Source organism: Monodelphis domestica, chromosome 2 (assembly GCF_027887165.1).
Source record: "Monodelphis domestica isolate mMonDom1 chromosome 2, mMonDom1.pri, whole genome shotgun sequence".
Taxonomy (NCBI): Eukaryota; Metazoa; Chordata; class Mammalia; order Didelphimorphia; family Didelphidae; genus Monodelphis; species Monodelphis domestica.
Window position 1 is genome coordinate 431,052,379 of NC_077228.1, and position 15,133 is coordinate 431,067,511.

The following is a 15,133-nucleotide window of genomic DNA, read 5'->3' on the forward strand; positions in this document are numbered from 1 at the left end:
AGGGCTTCCAGATTAAGATCAACACTTTGTATTAAAGACTTCTGGCTATTGTGGTTCTGGTCTGACTAGTACCAGTAGATCTCGATTTGGTTTGCTGCCCTCCACAAGTCTGTACTTGTTAGCTGTGGAAATACCATAGCCAACTGGTCTTCAGAGGGAGTTAATTGAATTTATTGTAATCAAATATAGGTAAATTCTTCAGCTTTTACTTTGAAGGTTTTACTTCTATAGAATCTGTTCTCCATTGTGATAATTGTTTTTTTGTTCTATTTTACTCATTTTAATTTACAATTTTTAAAAGCCTAACCAGTCTACTACATTAAGTATTAATAGTGTACTCTTGATGATAATTTTCAATATTTTTTCTTATTTTTCTCAACTGTTATATAGTATCCTTTAAGATAAATTTTTTATTCATGATAATCCAGAATTCAGAACTGCTGAGACCCTTTAGAGGTCATTTAGTCTGATCCTTTTATTTTACAGATAAAGTAAATAATTGAAGTCTAGATAGAAGTAACTTTTTTTCCAAGATCATAGAGGTAAGTAAGAGTAGTGATCCAAGAATCAGATCACCTAACTACATCGTTCGTTCTTTCCATTTTACTGTAATTCATCACATACCATGTCAAATATAATGTCTTTTTCAAACATTTTAACAATTTAGGTTACATTATAGGGAATCGGTGCATATCTAAAACAAAGTAGAATACAAAGATCTTGACCATTTCAACATAGTCTGAAAAGATGGAATGATTAAAAAGTAAAACACTGGTTTAGAAGGGAATAGTAAAAGAAGAAAGGGCTGGACTAAAAGAGGAAAGCAAAATGATGGGTAATACACAGGTGGTAATTAACATAGTCCAGCCGTTCTTTTTAAAATCCCTATCCCTCTACCTCACTTGCATATAATCCATAATCTTGTTCTGAAGGGATTTAAATATATAAGAAATTATTAGTCACAGGATGCCAAGAGTAATAGAAGAGCCTTGAGATTCAGATGATGACAGATTGAGATCTGAGAGCTATAATATTTGTAACCCTTTTGTGTGAAGGAAATTATTATGGGGACTTTGATCATGAGGATAGAATGGAAACTGATGCCTCCTGTAGTTGCAGGAAAAGCCCACAATTGAGGTAGGGGACAAGAAGACTGGCTGGTTATTTCCTAGGTGGATGACATGAGGGTGATTCAGGCAAAGGAGAAAGAGCGACAGTTGGCTCACAAGGGTGAGATGTGAGAGTCAGTGGGTAGAGAGAAAATCAGATAAACTGAGGCTCGACTGGATTTGGGCTCTTGGCTTCTGGGACAGAGATAGATGAGATGTGCTAGTTTGCTTTGGTAAAAAGGTTTAGGCCTTAGCAAAAATGGGGGCTAATACATTAACCCTTTCTTTAGTAATGATCTATGTCCTCGCACTTCTCTCATCCTCTCCTTTCTGATTAATAATATTAAAATCTATGGTCAGTCTCCCATATTTTTAATCATAATACTTTTGTGTATACTTCATTTCCTTGCCATCCTAAGATGAGGTTTCAAGGTTGATGTTGAATATGAATTCAGTCTAGCCCTAGTCACAATAATCATGCTGCTGGGGTTTTAGTCTTCATGTTTTGAGGAAAGTGACACTGTAGAGGGATTTTTTGGAAGGTGATTCATTTTTGGAGATCCAGAGCCTCATTCTGTAAAAGACACTTGAAAGCCTTTGTTTCTGGATATTTAGAGTTTGAATAGTGGATTATTTCATAGATGTGCTTCATTTCCATGGGTAAAGCAATCAGACTTGTACCAAGTGTGAGTTCAGCCTTTTCTGGGAGATCAGAACATGAAATACTTATTGACTTGAATACTGGCATAAAAATACTGTTGACTGCCTTTGTTTGAAGTTCCTGACACTATCTCCAGATCTTATATCTTATAACTATTCGCCTTTTTTGATTGAAACTCTCAAATTCTACTAATTATAATCTCTCTTTCTATTTCTGTTCTTCCCCTTCACCCTCACCTTCCCTGCTAACATTAAAGAAGGAAAAAGCACTGAAGGCAATAGAAAGATCCCCTTTTTGGTGAGTTGTCCTGCTGTCAAGGTTCAGCATCATCTCACAAGTTCTAGTCGAGGATCTTGGTGAAAGAACAATGTACTTCACCTGCTGCACTTGCCTTACTGTTTATACTGGACACTTTGACTATCTGTAGTTCTCTAGTTTCCTGCTTGAATCCCCACCCTCTCATAGCAGCATGGTTGCCTTTAGAAGGTTGGCTTCATATCCTTTTTGGCTAGCAGGCAATATGGTCACTTTTCCAGATCACGTTTTAGCAATGGGATGTTTTGGCTTCTTTCCTTTTTATGTATTTTGGTCCAGTTTTTATTTTTTAAACATTTTCTTAAACATTAGAAAATGTGAACATATAAATATACAAAGAACAAAAGATTATATATGAAACTTTGTTGATATATCATCTAGATTTTAAACGTTTAACATGCTAATACCAATACTTCTGTTCTTGCCTAAATATTCCCTTCTGAACTGATTTCAGCTCTCTGCTGTGTATTTTACAAATAATTCAGTGATGCTTTTTTTTAATATCACTAGCAGTTCTCCCCAAATCTTCCCCCTTGTAAGAGCCCTTTGTAAAATGGTATTTTAAACAAGATAAATGCATGCATTTTTCTCTTTTCTAAATCCCCTCTCTAATAGCCTAACCTTTATTCACCAGCCTTTATACTATAACTTGCCTATTCAGCCATATCTTACTCTCTGTTGTTGTGTTCTTTTGCCTTATTGCTATTCACTTTGTCAAACAACAAGCCTGGGGTTAGTCCTACTTTTGGTTCTTGCTGATGAAGAAAGTGATCTCTTCCATCTTGGATATATAGATTTGTTACCAGTTTTTAGGAGGGCCTTTAACTGAACAGCAGTTCTTTTATTTTCTATTATGCTTCCTGAAAAGGTGATTGCAATATTTTTCCTGCCTCAAAACTCCTTATACCACTGCCTCTTACTTAATAGAGAAAATCATGGCCCCCTCTTTTAAAGCTTTCTTCTTCCACTCTACCTGAACACTTCCTTTCCTCATTTTTTTCTTTTTTCCAAGTTTCTGAAGTAGTGTGGCCCTTCTTTACAAGGTTACTCTTTTTATGCCTTTGATCTTTTTTTTCCATCTCATCTCTTATCTTTGGTTCCATTTCTGTTCCTTAAAAACATGCCAGGGGGCAGCTGGGTAGCTCAGTGGATTGAGAACCAGCCCTAGAGACGGGAAGTCCTAGGTTCAAATTTGACCTCAGACACTTCCCAGCTGTGTGACCCTGGGCAAGTCACTTTACCCCCATTGCCTAGCCCTTACCACTCTTCTGCCTTGGAGCCAATACACAGTATTGACTCCAAGACGGAAGGTAAGGGTTTAAAAAAAAAAAACATGCCGAGGTATCTTCCATCTTTTAAAAAAATAAAATAAAATACCCATGCCATTTCCCTTTATGAGCTATACTATTTCTGAATCACTTAAATGTCTCCTTTTCTTGACCATTGATTTCTAAACCCCTTGGAATATGATGGCTTCCTTATACCATCACTGAAAACTGCTTTTTAAAGGTCCCATCAAATAAAACTGCTTATCTCATGGACTTTTCTGAAACTTCATTCTTCCTGACCTCACACAACTTTTTGATAGTGCTGACTAGGCTGTCTTTCTGTATATTGTCTCTGTTCTAGATTTTCTTCCTGTGTTTGACCTTTCCTTCTCGTTATAAATGGGTTAGCTCCCAAGTCTTTGTTCTGAGTCTTCTCTAAGTGATATTATCAAATCCAGGATTCTGTTATCTTTATACAAAGGACTCAAATCTAGGGGAAGCTAGGTGTCTTAACCAGCCCTATAGTCCAGAAGACCTGGGTTCACATGTGATCTCATACTTCCTATGAGATCCTGGGCAAGTCACTTAACTGCAATTGACTAGCCCTTAACCACTCTTCTGTCTTAGAATCTATATCAATTCTAAAATAGAAGGTAAGGGTTTTAAACAAAGAAAGGACTTAAATCTAAATATTCAAATATACTTTTTCTTAAATGCATCCTTTTTTATCTGTTGAGCCTATTCTGCCAGTTAACATGTTATTAACTATTTAATATGCCAGGCACTGTACAAAGCCCTAAGGGTACAAAAGCAAAAATAGTCCCTGCTTTCAAGGAGCCCACATTATAATAGGGGAGACTTTGCAAAAATTATACATATATTAGTTAGTAGTAGTCTCTCGGTGATCGAGAATGACTATTGTCTTTGTGCAGTTTCATCTACGGTGTACCCTCATGTGGCTTTGCAGTCCAAAGGCTGAGGCGCAGAGTCTGTGGCACATGGGGCATGGGACTCCAGTTGTTACGGGAGGTGCGGGTGTGGCGTGGTGTCGGTGTTCGTGTGCAGCGGCAAGACATCGACGTCGCTCATCTTCAAAGGTGGTGGTGGCATGGTGAATGTGGGTTCGCCAGCTGCTTCTGTCAGAGGCAGCAAGTTCTAGTTGCTTTGGTGTAATGCCAGCCCACTTCAAGTTGGACTTTAGCTGATCCTTGAATCTTTTCATTGGTCGGCCTTGTTTCCTGAGTCCAGCTGACAGATCACCATAGAATACCTGTCTTGGTATTCGCTGTGGGTCCATGCAGATGACGTGTCCAGACCATTGTAGCTGGGTGACTTCGATGCTGGTGGAGTTGGCTCTGTCGAGGACTTCCTGGTTGGTGATTCGGTCCTGCCATCGGATCCTTATGATTGACTGGAGAGAGCGTTGGTGGAATTGCTCCAGCTGTTTCATGTGCTTCCGGTACAGTGTCCGTGTCTCACAATCGTACAGGAGCGAGCTGAGGACCACTGCGTTATACACTTTGAGCTTCGTCGCAGTGCTTACATCTCTGTGTTGGAGGACTTTGGAGAGCAGCCGCCTGAGTGCCTGGCTGGCCTTTTGGATCCTGGCATTGATCTCGTGGTCTAGGGACCCATCGTTGGCGATGGTGCTGCCCAGGTACTTGAAAGTGTTGACGTTAGAAAGCTGTGTGCTGTTGATTGTAATGCATGGCTGGTTCGTTGGCCTCCCTGGTGCAGGTTGGTATAGCACCTCTGTTTTGCTGAGGTTGATAGTCAGGCCAAACAGTTTTGTTGCGGTGGAGAACCTGTCCACAATGGTTTGGAGATGATTTTCTTGGTGGGCCATGAGAGCACAGTCATCTGCAAAGAGAGCTTCCAGGATGAGTCTCTCTGTTGTCTTTGATTTTGCAGTCAGGCAGCAAAGGTCAAATAGTGAGCCATCCAGTTGGTATTTGATGTAGATGCCCAGGTCTAGATCCATCACAGCATGTCGTAATACTTGGGTGAAAAATAGGTTGAATAGTACCGGAGCGAGGACACAGCCTTGTTTCACGCCATTGGAGATGTTGAAGCGATCGGAAGTCTCTCCCCCAGATAGGACTTCCCCTGTCATGTCGACATGAAAAAGCTGGATCAGTTTGATGAATTTTGCTGGGAAACCGAGCTTGCTGAGGATCACCCACAATGTGTCCCTGTTCACTGTGTCGAACGCCTATATATATAACTTTGTATAAAGTGTGAATAGAAATTAATCTGAGAGGGAAGCACTTGGGCAATTAAGGGGGGGGGGTTATGCATCCCAAGTTCAACATGTCCAAAGTGTGAGAACTCCACTTTTATTATACAAATTTGAAATAGTTATTCTTGACTGTTCAGCCACATAGCTATTCCATTAGGAAATTTTGTTGAATTTACAGCTACAATATACTTTTCTGTCTAGTCAGGGCCACTTTCCAAATTCAACCCCCTTCTAATCTTTTCTCCTGATCTAATCCATTGTCCATTACACTAAGATGAATATTCTTAAAAATCTGTCTCCTTATTGCCCCCAAGGATAAAATGTAAACACTTTGGCATTTATATACCTTGCAGTCTGCTTCTAGCTTCTTTTTCCTCACACTCCTTTTCCTGTAGTCCATATTCCAGCCAGATAAACTGCTTTTAGCTGAGCTATTATAAATTCAACATCTTCTTTTTTAAAAAATTGATTTAGAATGTTTTTTCATGGTTACAGGATTCATGTTCTTTCCCTCCCCCTTTTTTTCCCCTTCCCTGAGCAGACAAGCAATTCCACTGAGTTATACATGTATCATTGTTCAAAACCTATTTCCATATTATTAATATTTGCCTTAGAATGATCATTTAAAGTCCAAATTCAACATATCTTCTGTCCACATGCATTTTGAACAGGCTGGATTTGCTTGACATGTTCAGAGTATCTTTTAGGTGTTAGCTTGTAAGGGGAAATTTTAGGGTTGTGACTTAATCTAAATTTAAATGGTCGCCAGGGAATATCCCAAATAAAATACCCAAGTCAGTTTGGGAATTTTATGGTGGTTTAATTAATATAGAGGGAAGAATTAAGAAGAAGAGAGAGGGAAAGGGTATAGGATTTCTCCATCCTACCCTGTGCCAGGGGGAGTTCAAAGACCTCCACCATGGTCTTCTCAGAAGATTAAGGACTTCCTATAAAGATATTGCTTTAGAAGGTAAAGGAGAAAGGAATCAGCTTAAACTCTGAGAGAACTTAGAGAATATGCCTCACCTGAACTAGTTTACTAAGCTTCTCCCAGTATTGTATTAAGGACACTCACCGCCTAACCTGGACAATAGCTGCTGCCACGCCACGATGCCAAGATGCTCAGCACACTGCTGCCAGCCACCTCTCCGCACAGAGGCTAGAGAGAGGAAGTGACACCAAATATATAGACTGTTTTTACATCATTTTCCTGCGTCTCACATGTACCAATGGTAGCTTAAGCTTGACTTAGGACAGCTCGGGGGTCTGTCAGTTTCTGATTTGTCATTTGCTAGGCCATCCTTCTCAATCCTTAAGTAGGGGTGTAGACATTCCTGTTTTGTTAGACTGAGCAGGGTGGAGTAAATCTAAAATTCACAATCCCCTCTGATGATGATTGGGAGACTAGTCTCCCCAATTGATCACTAAACATAATCATCCTACACTTCCAAATTTTCTAACTGCAGATACATATAAAATTTCACCTTCTAAGAGGAAACTACATTAGAAGAGGGAAATAGAAGAAAGACAGACAGCAAAACCAATGTTTGCTGGACACATTGACAAAAACCAATTGGGGGCAGTCCCCTTTTGGCATAAGAGTACAAGTAAATGTTCAATCAAACTTCAATTCAATCAACCACACTCAAAGTTCGTTCTGGATCTTGATGTAGTGTAGGTTTTCTGGGATCTTTCTGCAACAGTTCATTCTCTGGATTTAGGAGTTAGCAAGCTTCTTTCCTTGAAGATCTTTTCTCGAACAAAAATATGTTTTTCCAAAAATCCTTTTCTAACTTTCCCAATTAATGTTCTTTCTGAAATTTCTTTGTGTTTACTTATTTCTGTAATAAGACTAGCATTTATATTGATTTAAGGTTTGCAAAGCACTTTATAAATATTTCATGTTATCCTCATAACCTGGGAGGTAGTTGCTATTATTCCCACATTATAGATAAGAAAAAGAACCTAGACAGGTAATGATTTGCTCAGAGTCCCACAGCTATTAAGTGTCTGGGGTCACATTTGAACTCAAACACCAGGTAAAGAATTCTTTCCATAGTAGAAATAACCTTCTTGAGGACTGAGAATGGTTGTTTTTTTTTTTTAAGGAGGAGAGGGTATTAGAGGAAATGCATATTATTTTGCACATAGTGAGTATTTAGTAAGTATTGCCTTTGAACACTGGGTAACTTTGTATCATTTGTTTCTTTTCTGGGTCCATTATAGATTAAGGCTAGCTGACCTTAACTGGGCACACGTTGCTGACACATACTTCTTTTACTCATGTCCAGCTGAATTTATAGCACGCTTAACCTCAGTTGCTGTTCAAACTTCTTGGTGTCTTCCAGATAAGCTCACTTTTCTGAGAATTTAAAGGATGAATAACAAAGTTCTTTAGAATTTATAAAAAATGCTCTCTATATGTGTGTATATCTATGTACCTCATTTGATTTTCACAGCAGACCTGAGTTAAGTACTAATATCCCATCTTTACCAATAGGGAAACTAAGGTTGAGAAATTAAGTGACTACTGGAAATACTTGGGCCTAGTCTGACTTAAATTTAGGTTTAGAAGCTTTATAATTCAAGATCAATTTTTTCAGTCTATACTCATCTTTCTTGCCATTTCTTTAGTTTTAGAAGGTAACATGACCAGCCTTCTTGCCAAAGTGTATTTCTCCCACTAATCTTCTATCCATCTCTAGGTCTGTGCTCAGTTCATTCCCTCTATGTTAAAGTTCTTGCTTAAGTTTATCTTCTATAAATCTCAAAATTAATTTTCTTTGTTCCTCTTATTTATGATGTCACTTTATGTGTCATGTATTCATTTGGAGCTCATTTTGATATATAGTATGATATGTGGGTTTAGACCAGTGATGGTGAACCTTTTAGAGACCACCCCCAGGCCCAGAGAACTTGTGCCATTCCCTACCCCCCTACCCCCCTTGGGGGATGGAGAAAGCTCACCCATTGAGCTGATGGGTAGAGACTGGGATGTGAAAAAATGTAGGTGGGGGGGGTAGGGGAACCTTATCCACTAGAGCCCCTCTGTCTTTCTAGTAATAAACTGGGAGGGACACATGGGGTGGCCATGTACCCACAGAGCACTGTGCATGTCATCTTTGGCATGCATGTGCCATAGCTTGCTATTATGGGTCTAGACCTATTTTCTACCAGACTACTATCTTTATTTTTCCCCAACAGGTTTTTTGTTGTTGTTGTTAAATAATGAGTCTTTGCTCTATTAACTTGGGCCATTGGGTTCTTCAAAAACTATTTCTTTATCTTGATGCCTAATCTTCACTGATTAACAATGACAAAAAATCCAAACCAAAAAAAATTTACCAAATCATTTAATGGTTATTTTTGTTTAGAGCAACTTCTTTTGTAATACTGACTGCTCAAAGTTGAAGTCTAACCATGTTTTCCCTCTAGACAGAAAACTTATAATGGCTCTCCCAATACCCTGAAGTAGGTGTTTTAACTTTTAGGTGAGAGCTGCCTAGGTGGAGGCTTTATTCTGCACCCCCAAAGCCTTTATCTTAAGTAGTGATGTTTTTCAAGGTCCTGTTTAGGTATAACTTTATTATGAGATGTTTGACAACTGTAGAGTAGCCCTTCCTGTCTTAAATATCTCAAGGCCACTCTAATGTGTGTTAAGTACTAATATTATAATTATCACATTCTAATTTTTCCATGTGTAGCTCCTCTCTTGTCTATCCCTTATACAATGTATTCATTGATGACTTAAGAACTTTCCTTCCAAAGTACAGAACTTATAGCAAGTTTATTAAGAGATGACAGTAAATACTTTGGGTATAGAAAAAGCCCTTGTAGTAGTGGAGAAATCAGTGGATGAGACCAATTATTGTGCCTTTAATCAGTTGTCTTAAGTCTTCTTTCCCCATCAAGTATTTAAACACTAACCTTGAGTAAAGGTACAATTTATGTGTCTACAAGATGCCTTTTTAGAGTAAATTGGTAGGATGGGTGGGTCTTTTTCTCTGGAACTATAAACATTTCCTTTCCATAAACTGGGAATTGGATCGTACCCTATTTTTTTTTTTACCTCTCTCCCAAACAAATAACCAGAAAAATATTTTATGTTGACTTATGCTGTGTATTTTCTACATTTTTACACGGCCATATTTTTATACTCTACCTCACTAGCTTATTGCAGATTTTGAAATATTAAACATCTTTATTCCTTTGCTTATTTTAATGATATCTGTAATTTTGGTCTATAATATATTCTTCTGTTTTTCCCCATAGTAATGATATTTTTTTAAATCCAGTTAAAGAATGGCAGCTTTAATTATCCATCTTACATTTTTAATAACATCCCTTTAGAAAGGGGACTAGTGCATAATACATCACAAATTGTTTATCTGTAGAATTAGACTTGAAATACATTTTATTTAGAATACTGGTTTTTGATCTTCTGAGTATGAGCACTTGTTTAGTTATAAAACTTCCTTGGAACCACACCTGATAATTGATGAAGAAGCATTGAAATTTAGATGAACTTTATAAATCACAGCAGTATCTACCTATAATGTCTAATACATGCATTAGAAATTTAACTAGTCTACAAAAGATATGGTTGCTTCTTTATGGATTCCCAACTCTTCCAATAATTCCTGATAGTTTAGAGGTTAGAAATCACTGTTTTACAATGTATTTAGTTGCTACAGCTTTTCAAGTTTTTTTAATAGACAGTAGATGAAATTACCATGTATATTCTTAAATTTAAGGTCACACTGCTGGATCTCGGACAAATCAGTAGCAAATAAAACTGGTAATACTTTCTTGCTTATAGCTCCTTGGTATGGTGAAATTTCAATAGGTTCATGAAAACAAAAACAAAAAGTCTAGGAGAGTGGAAAGTGAATGAAAAATGATTGGACAAACCAAAGAATCATCATGACAGCTTAAAAAGGTATTGCTGAAAACTTGTTTTATGCATTAAAGGATTGTTGTGTTAATGTTTAATTTTAAACACATTTGAAAATGACTTTTTATTTAGTCATCTTAAGTCGGTGAGGTTTTATCATGTTATGTGTTCGATATTGTTTAGAACTTTTGAGGATGTAAATAAATAAGGCTCTCCAGCAATAATCACATACTGAAATTGATTGTGAGAATACTAGGACAAAGGAATTACATTGTTAGCTGATTATCCAGTTAGTAGCGATGGCTAAAAATTTAGTTTTCTTTTTGAAAAGAAGTATAAAACTTCAAATAAACTATTGATTTTCTAAAACAAATATGAAAATTCTAATTATTGAGTTTTTCTTAAAGTATTCAGTGAATGAAATTAAGATGTCTAACTTTATTTGCCCCATGTAGAAATTATCATTCAGAAGTTTAAAACACTGCTGAGGCAATTATTTTTTTACATGACTTTAGAAGAGAAACTCATTCTGGAACATTTTAATGAAATATTTTTGACAATTTAGATCTAATATTTAGGTTAAAAGGTAGAAAAAATTTTAAAAGGGCTAGTCAGAACTCACTTTACCATTATTTATAAAATAAAGATCTAAGTGTGCATCTTAAATGAAAGTGTCTTTAGGTCAAAACAGGTAGAATGTTAAGTTAAATAATTTAAGAATTTGATATAGGTTTTATTGATAAAATGGAAGAAAATAGAAATATTTAAAAAAAACCCTTAACTTATATCATAGAATCAATACTGTGTATTGTATATCTGTACTGTATATGCATAAAAGGGGTAAGGGATAGCGAGTGGGGATTAAGTGACTTGCCCAGGGTCACACAGCTAGTTAGTGTCTGAGGTCATATTTGAACCCAGCACTCTTCCCTTTCTAGGCCTGGCTCTTAATTCACTGAGCCACCTAGCTGTACCTCTCTTCCCCCCTTTTGTAAATCTCTTTAAAAAAGTACTAAACTTAATTTCCAAATTGCAAATATTGAATAGCTATGCAACAGAGAAATGGACTGAATATGTTCCTCACCAATGAAACAAAACACTTTAAAAAAGTATGTTTTAATTTTATAAATATGTCAGAGGACTTAACTGAATAATTATGTAGATGTCCATAAAACGGGTTCTTCTTAAAAGTAAAGTGTGCTTTATATACTTAAATATAGAAGGCTGGAATGTTCACTTCTAATATTATTTTGGAAAAAAAAAGTATAAGAAAGTGATAAGAGGGCTGCTGGCCTACAGATGGGAGGTCCTAGGTTCAAATCTAGCCTCAGGCACTTCCCAGCTGTGTGACCCTGGGCAAGTCACTAGATCCTCATTGCCTAGCTCTTACCACTCTTCTGCCTTAGAACCCATGCACAGTAGTGATTCTAAGACAGAAAGTGAGGGTTAAAAAAACAAAACAAAACAAAAGGAGCAGGTTAGGTGGTGTACTAGAATAATAATAGATAGAATGAAGTCTGGAGAACTTGGGTTCAAAAGTGGCCAGAAACACATTAGCTGTGTGCCCTAGGCAAGTCACCTAACCCTTTTTGCCTAGCCTTTCCCTTTATAGTTGCTACTAAGAATGTAAGGGTTTAAGGAAGAAAAAGTGATAGAAATATGATTGAAAAGGGAAAGCTATGTATAACACTTTCAGACCTGTGAAGAGGTAGAGGATTCACGACTAAAAACCTGGTAATTTTTATTATATCTTGAATGTAAGGAATACTAGTTAATCTGAAATTTTTAGTCATTTTTAAAAATTGAACTGTGGATAGACATGTAACTTAAGAGTATAGAAGCCATAATTTTTATTTAACCAGAAAAATATATTACAAAGATTAGAACCACTATTTAAAAAAAAATCGGACAAAAAGATCACTTCCTATTATTTACACATCTGTCATTGGTACTTTTCAGTACATTTTCCACATCTGTTGATTACTTTTGAGTTATCCACATCTTTGTCACATAATTATAATTAGAACAATAGTCTGCCAAGTTCAAACATTACCTGTAGAAATAATAAAAAAAAATTACAAACTTAAAATTCCAGTAATTGATTATGAAGATTTCTTTTAGAGCAAATTCTATAAATGAAAAGGATATTTTACGACTGATATATGGAATATATCCCTCAAGGTGAGTTTTTTCTTAATCACCTTTTATTCCAAATTTCAAGTGGAATTATCACTTCCAATTTCCATACAGAGTTATTGAAGGCACAAAAGGCTTCTAGTCAATTCACTAAATGAGGAACAATTTAGCAGTATTAACAATCTTCAAATTTCTAGAGCTTATTCTCTCAATCTCTATTTGTTTCACTATATCAAACTTGCACTATTTCACAGATGTTTTTTAAAATATCAGGAACTTTAAAATATAGGAGCTTGAAGCCATTAGTATGTGCCTCTTTAACAAAGATTTCAAAAAATTTGATTTCTACATAAAAATGGTTTTGGTAGTATACCTAAATGTAATTTAGTAAGTACTACAGATGGGTAATGGATTTAAAGCTAGAATGAACTCATTGCTATAAAATCAGCTCTTTAATGTTTTAGTTTCTCAGTGATATTCTTCTGCTTCAAAATTAAGAAACACAATCATCTCAGAATAAAATTACAAATAACCAGTAGAGGAACCAATAGGGAGCAATAAACATCAATGTCAACTGGCATATAAGCAGTGAACACTATTAAAGGTTTTGAAGTAAGAATCAAATAGAAAGCATTGTGTTCTTTTAAAGCATTGGAAAATAAGGGTAAAGCCCAAAGATCCCAGCTTTTGGGACCAAAATCCACTATTTGATAAAAACTTCTGGGAAAATTGGAAGACAGTATGGGAGAGATTAGGCTTGGATCAACACCTCACACCCTACACCAAGATAAAACTCAGAATGGGTGAATGACTTGAACATAAAGAAGGAAACTATGAATTATGTGAACACTGAATAGTATACACGTCAGACCTTTGGGAAGGAAAAAATTTTAAAACCCAGCAATACTTAAGTCACGAAATGTAAAATAAATAATTTTGACTACATCAAATTAAAAAGGTTTTGTACAAACAAAACCAATATAACCAAAATCAGAAGGGAAATAAACTGGGAAACAATCTTCATAACAAAAAACCTCTGACAAAGGTCTAATTACTCAAATTTACAAAGAGCTAAATCAGTTGTATAAAAAAAATCAAGCCATTCTCCAATTGATAAATGAGCAAGGGACATGAATAGGCAATTTTCAGTCAAAGAAATCAAAACCACTAATAAGCACATGAAAAAGTGTTCTAAATCTCTGTTAATCAGAGAGATGCAAATCAAAACAACTGAGGTATCACCTCATACCTAGCAGATGGGCTAACATTACAGCAAAGGAAAGTAATGAATGTTGGAGGGGATGTGGCAAAGTTGGGACATTAATGCATTGCTGGTGGAGTTGAGAACTGATCCAACCATTCCAGAGGGCAATTTGGAACTATGCCCAAAGGGCACTAAAAGACTATCTGCCCTTTAATCCAGTCATAGCTCCGCTGGGCTTATACCCCAAAGAGATAATAAGGAAAAAGACTTGTACAAGAATATTCATAGCTGTGCTCTTTGTGGTGGCCAAAAATTGGAAAATGAGGGGATGCCCTTCAATTGGGGAATGGCTGAACAAATTGTGGTATATGTTGGTGATGGGATACTCTTGTGCTCAAAGGAATAATAAAGTGGAGGAATTCCATGGGAACTGGAATGACCTCCAGGAATTGATGCAGAGTGAGAGGAGCAGAACCAGGAGAACATTGTACACAAAGACTGATACACTGTGGTACAATTGAATGTAATGGACTTCTCCATTAGGGGCGATGCAGGGATCCTGAACAACCTGCAGGGAATCTATAAGAAAGAACACGATCCACATTCACAGGAAAAACTGGGAGTAAAAACACCAAAGAAAAAACAACTGCTTGGTTGTCTGGGTCGAGGGGGATGCAACTGGGGATGTAGACTCTGAATGAACATCCTAGTGCAAATACCAACAATATGGAAATGGATTCTGATCAAAGGCACATGTAATACCCAGTGGAATTGTTCATCAGTGAGGGGAGGGAGGAATAGAAAATTATTTTTGTAACCAGGGAATAATGTTTGAAATTCACCAAATTAAAAAAAGAAAAGAAGAGTAAAAACAGTCTCTGATTTTATGGTGCACATATTTTAATGTGGAAGACAACATGTAAATGATCATCAGATCTACCCAGAGTAGATGGAAAGTAGTATCACAAGGAAAGGCACCTGCAGTTAAGGGATCCCAGGAAGGCTTTTCACAGAAGAAGAGATTTAAGCAGAGTCTTGAAATAAAGTGCTAAGAGGTAAGGAAGGAAAACATTCCAGGCACAGGGGACAGGAGATGGGGTACCATGAAGGCAGAACAATTAATAGGACAGTAAACCTGGGTTGTGGAGTACATGGTGGAAAGTAAACTATAAAAAGTTTGGAAAGGCCAGTAGGGGCCAAGTTCTGTTGACCTTTAAATGCCAAACAGAGGAGTTACTTGATCCTTGAGGGAGTTGTAAGTGAATAGTTTTGTATGGTCTGACTTGTACTTTAGGAAAATCAAGTTT

The 15,133-nt window shown here is 36.7% G+C and overlaps 2 protein-coding genes across 18 annotated transcripts in view; both read right to left on the minus strand.

The window, feature by feature from the left end:
- Window positions 1-449: 449 nt before the first annotated feature.
- LOC130457479 (uncharacterized) lies at window positions 450-12,186 on the minus strand. The gene is made up of 2 exons (XM_056818941.1): window positions 6,668-12,186; window positions 450-5,459 (listed from the first exon to the last, which is right to left on the minus strand). The coding sequence occupies exon 2, from the start codon at window positions 5,332-5,334 to the stop codon at window positions 4,288-4,290; it is 1,047 nt and encodes a 348-aa protein (XP_056674919.1). The 5' UTR covers window positions 5,335-5,459; window positions 6,668-12,186; the 3' UTR covers window positions 450-4,287.
- A 126-nt stretch (window positions 12,187-12,312) lies between these two features.
- RMND1 (required for meiotic nuclear division 1 homolog) overlaps window positions 12,313-15,133 on the minus strand; it is a 60,704-nt gene continuing 57,883 nt past the window's right edge. For all 17 annotated transcript variants that reach the window (XM_056818931.1, XM_016428952.2, XM_007484747.3 and 14 more), the window contains one exon: window positions 12,313-12,539. In XM_056818931.1, the coding sequence (XP_056674909.1) occupies window positions 12,507-12,539 (33 nt within the window). In that variant the 3' untranslated portion in view covers window positions 12,313-12,506. The remainder of the gene's footprint in view (window positions 12,540-15,133) is intronic.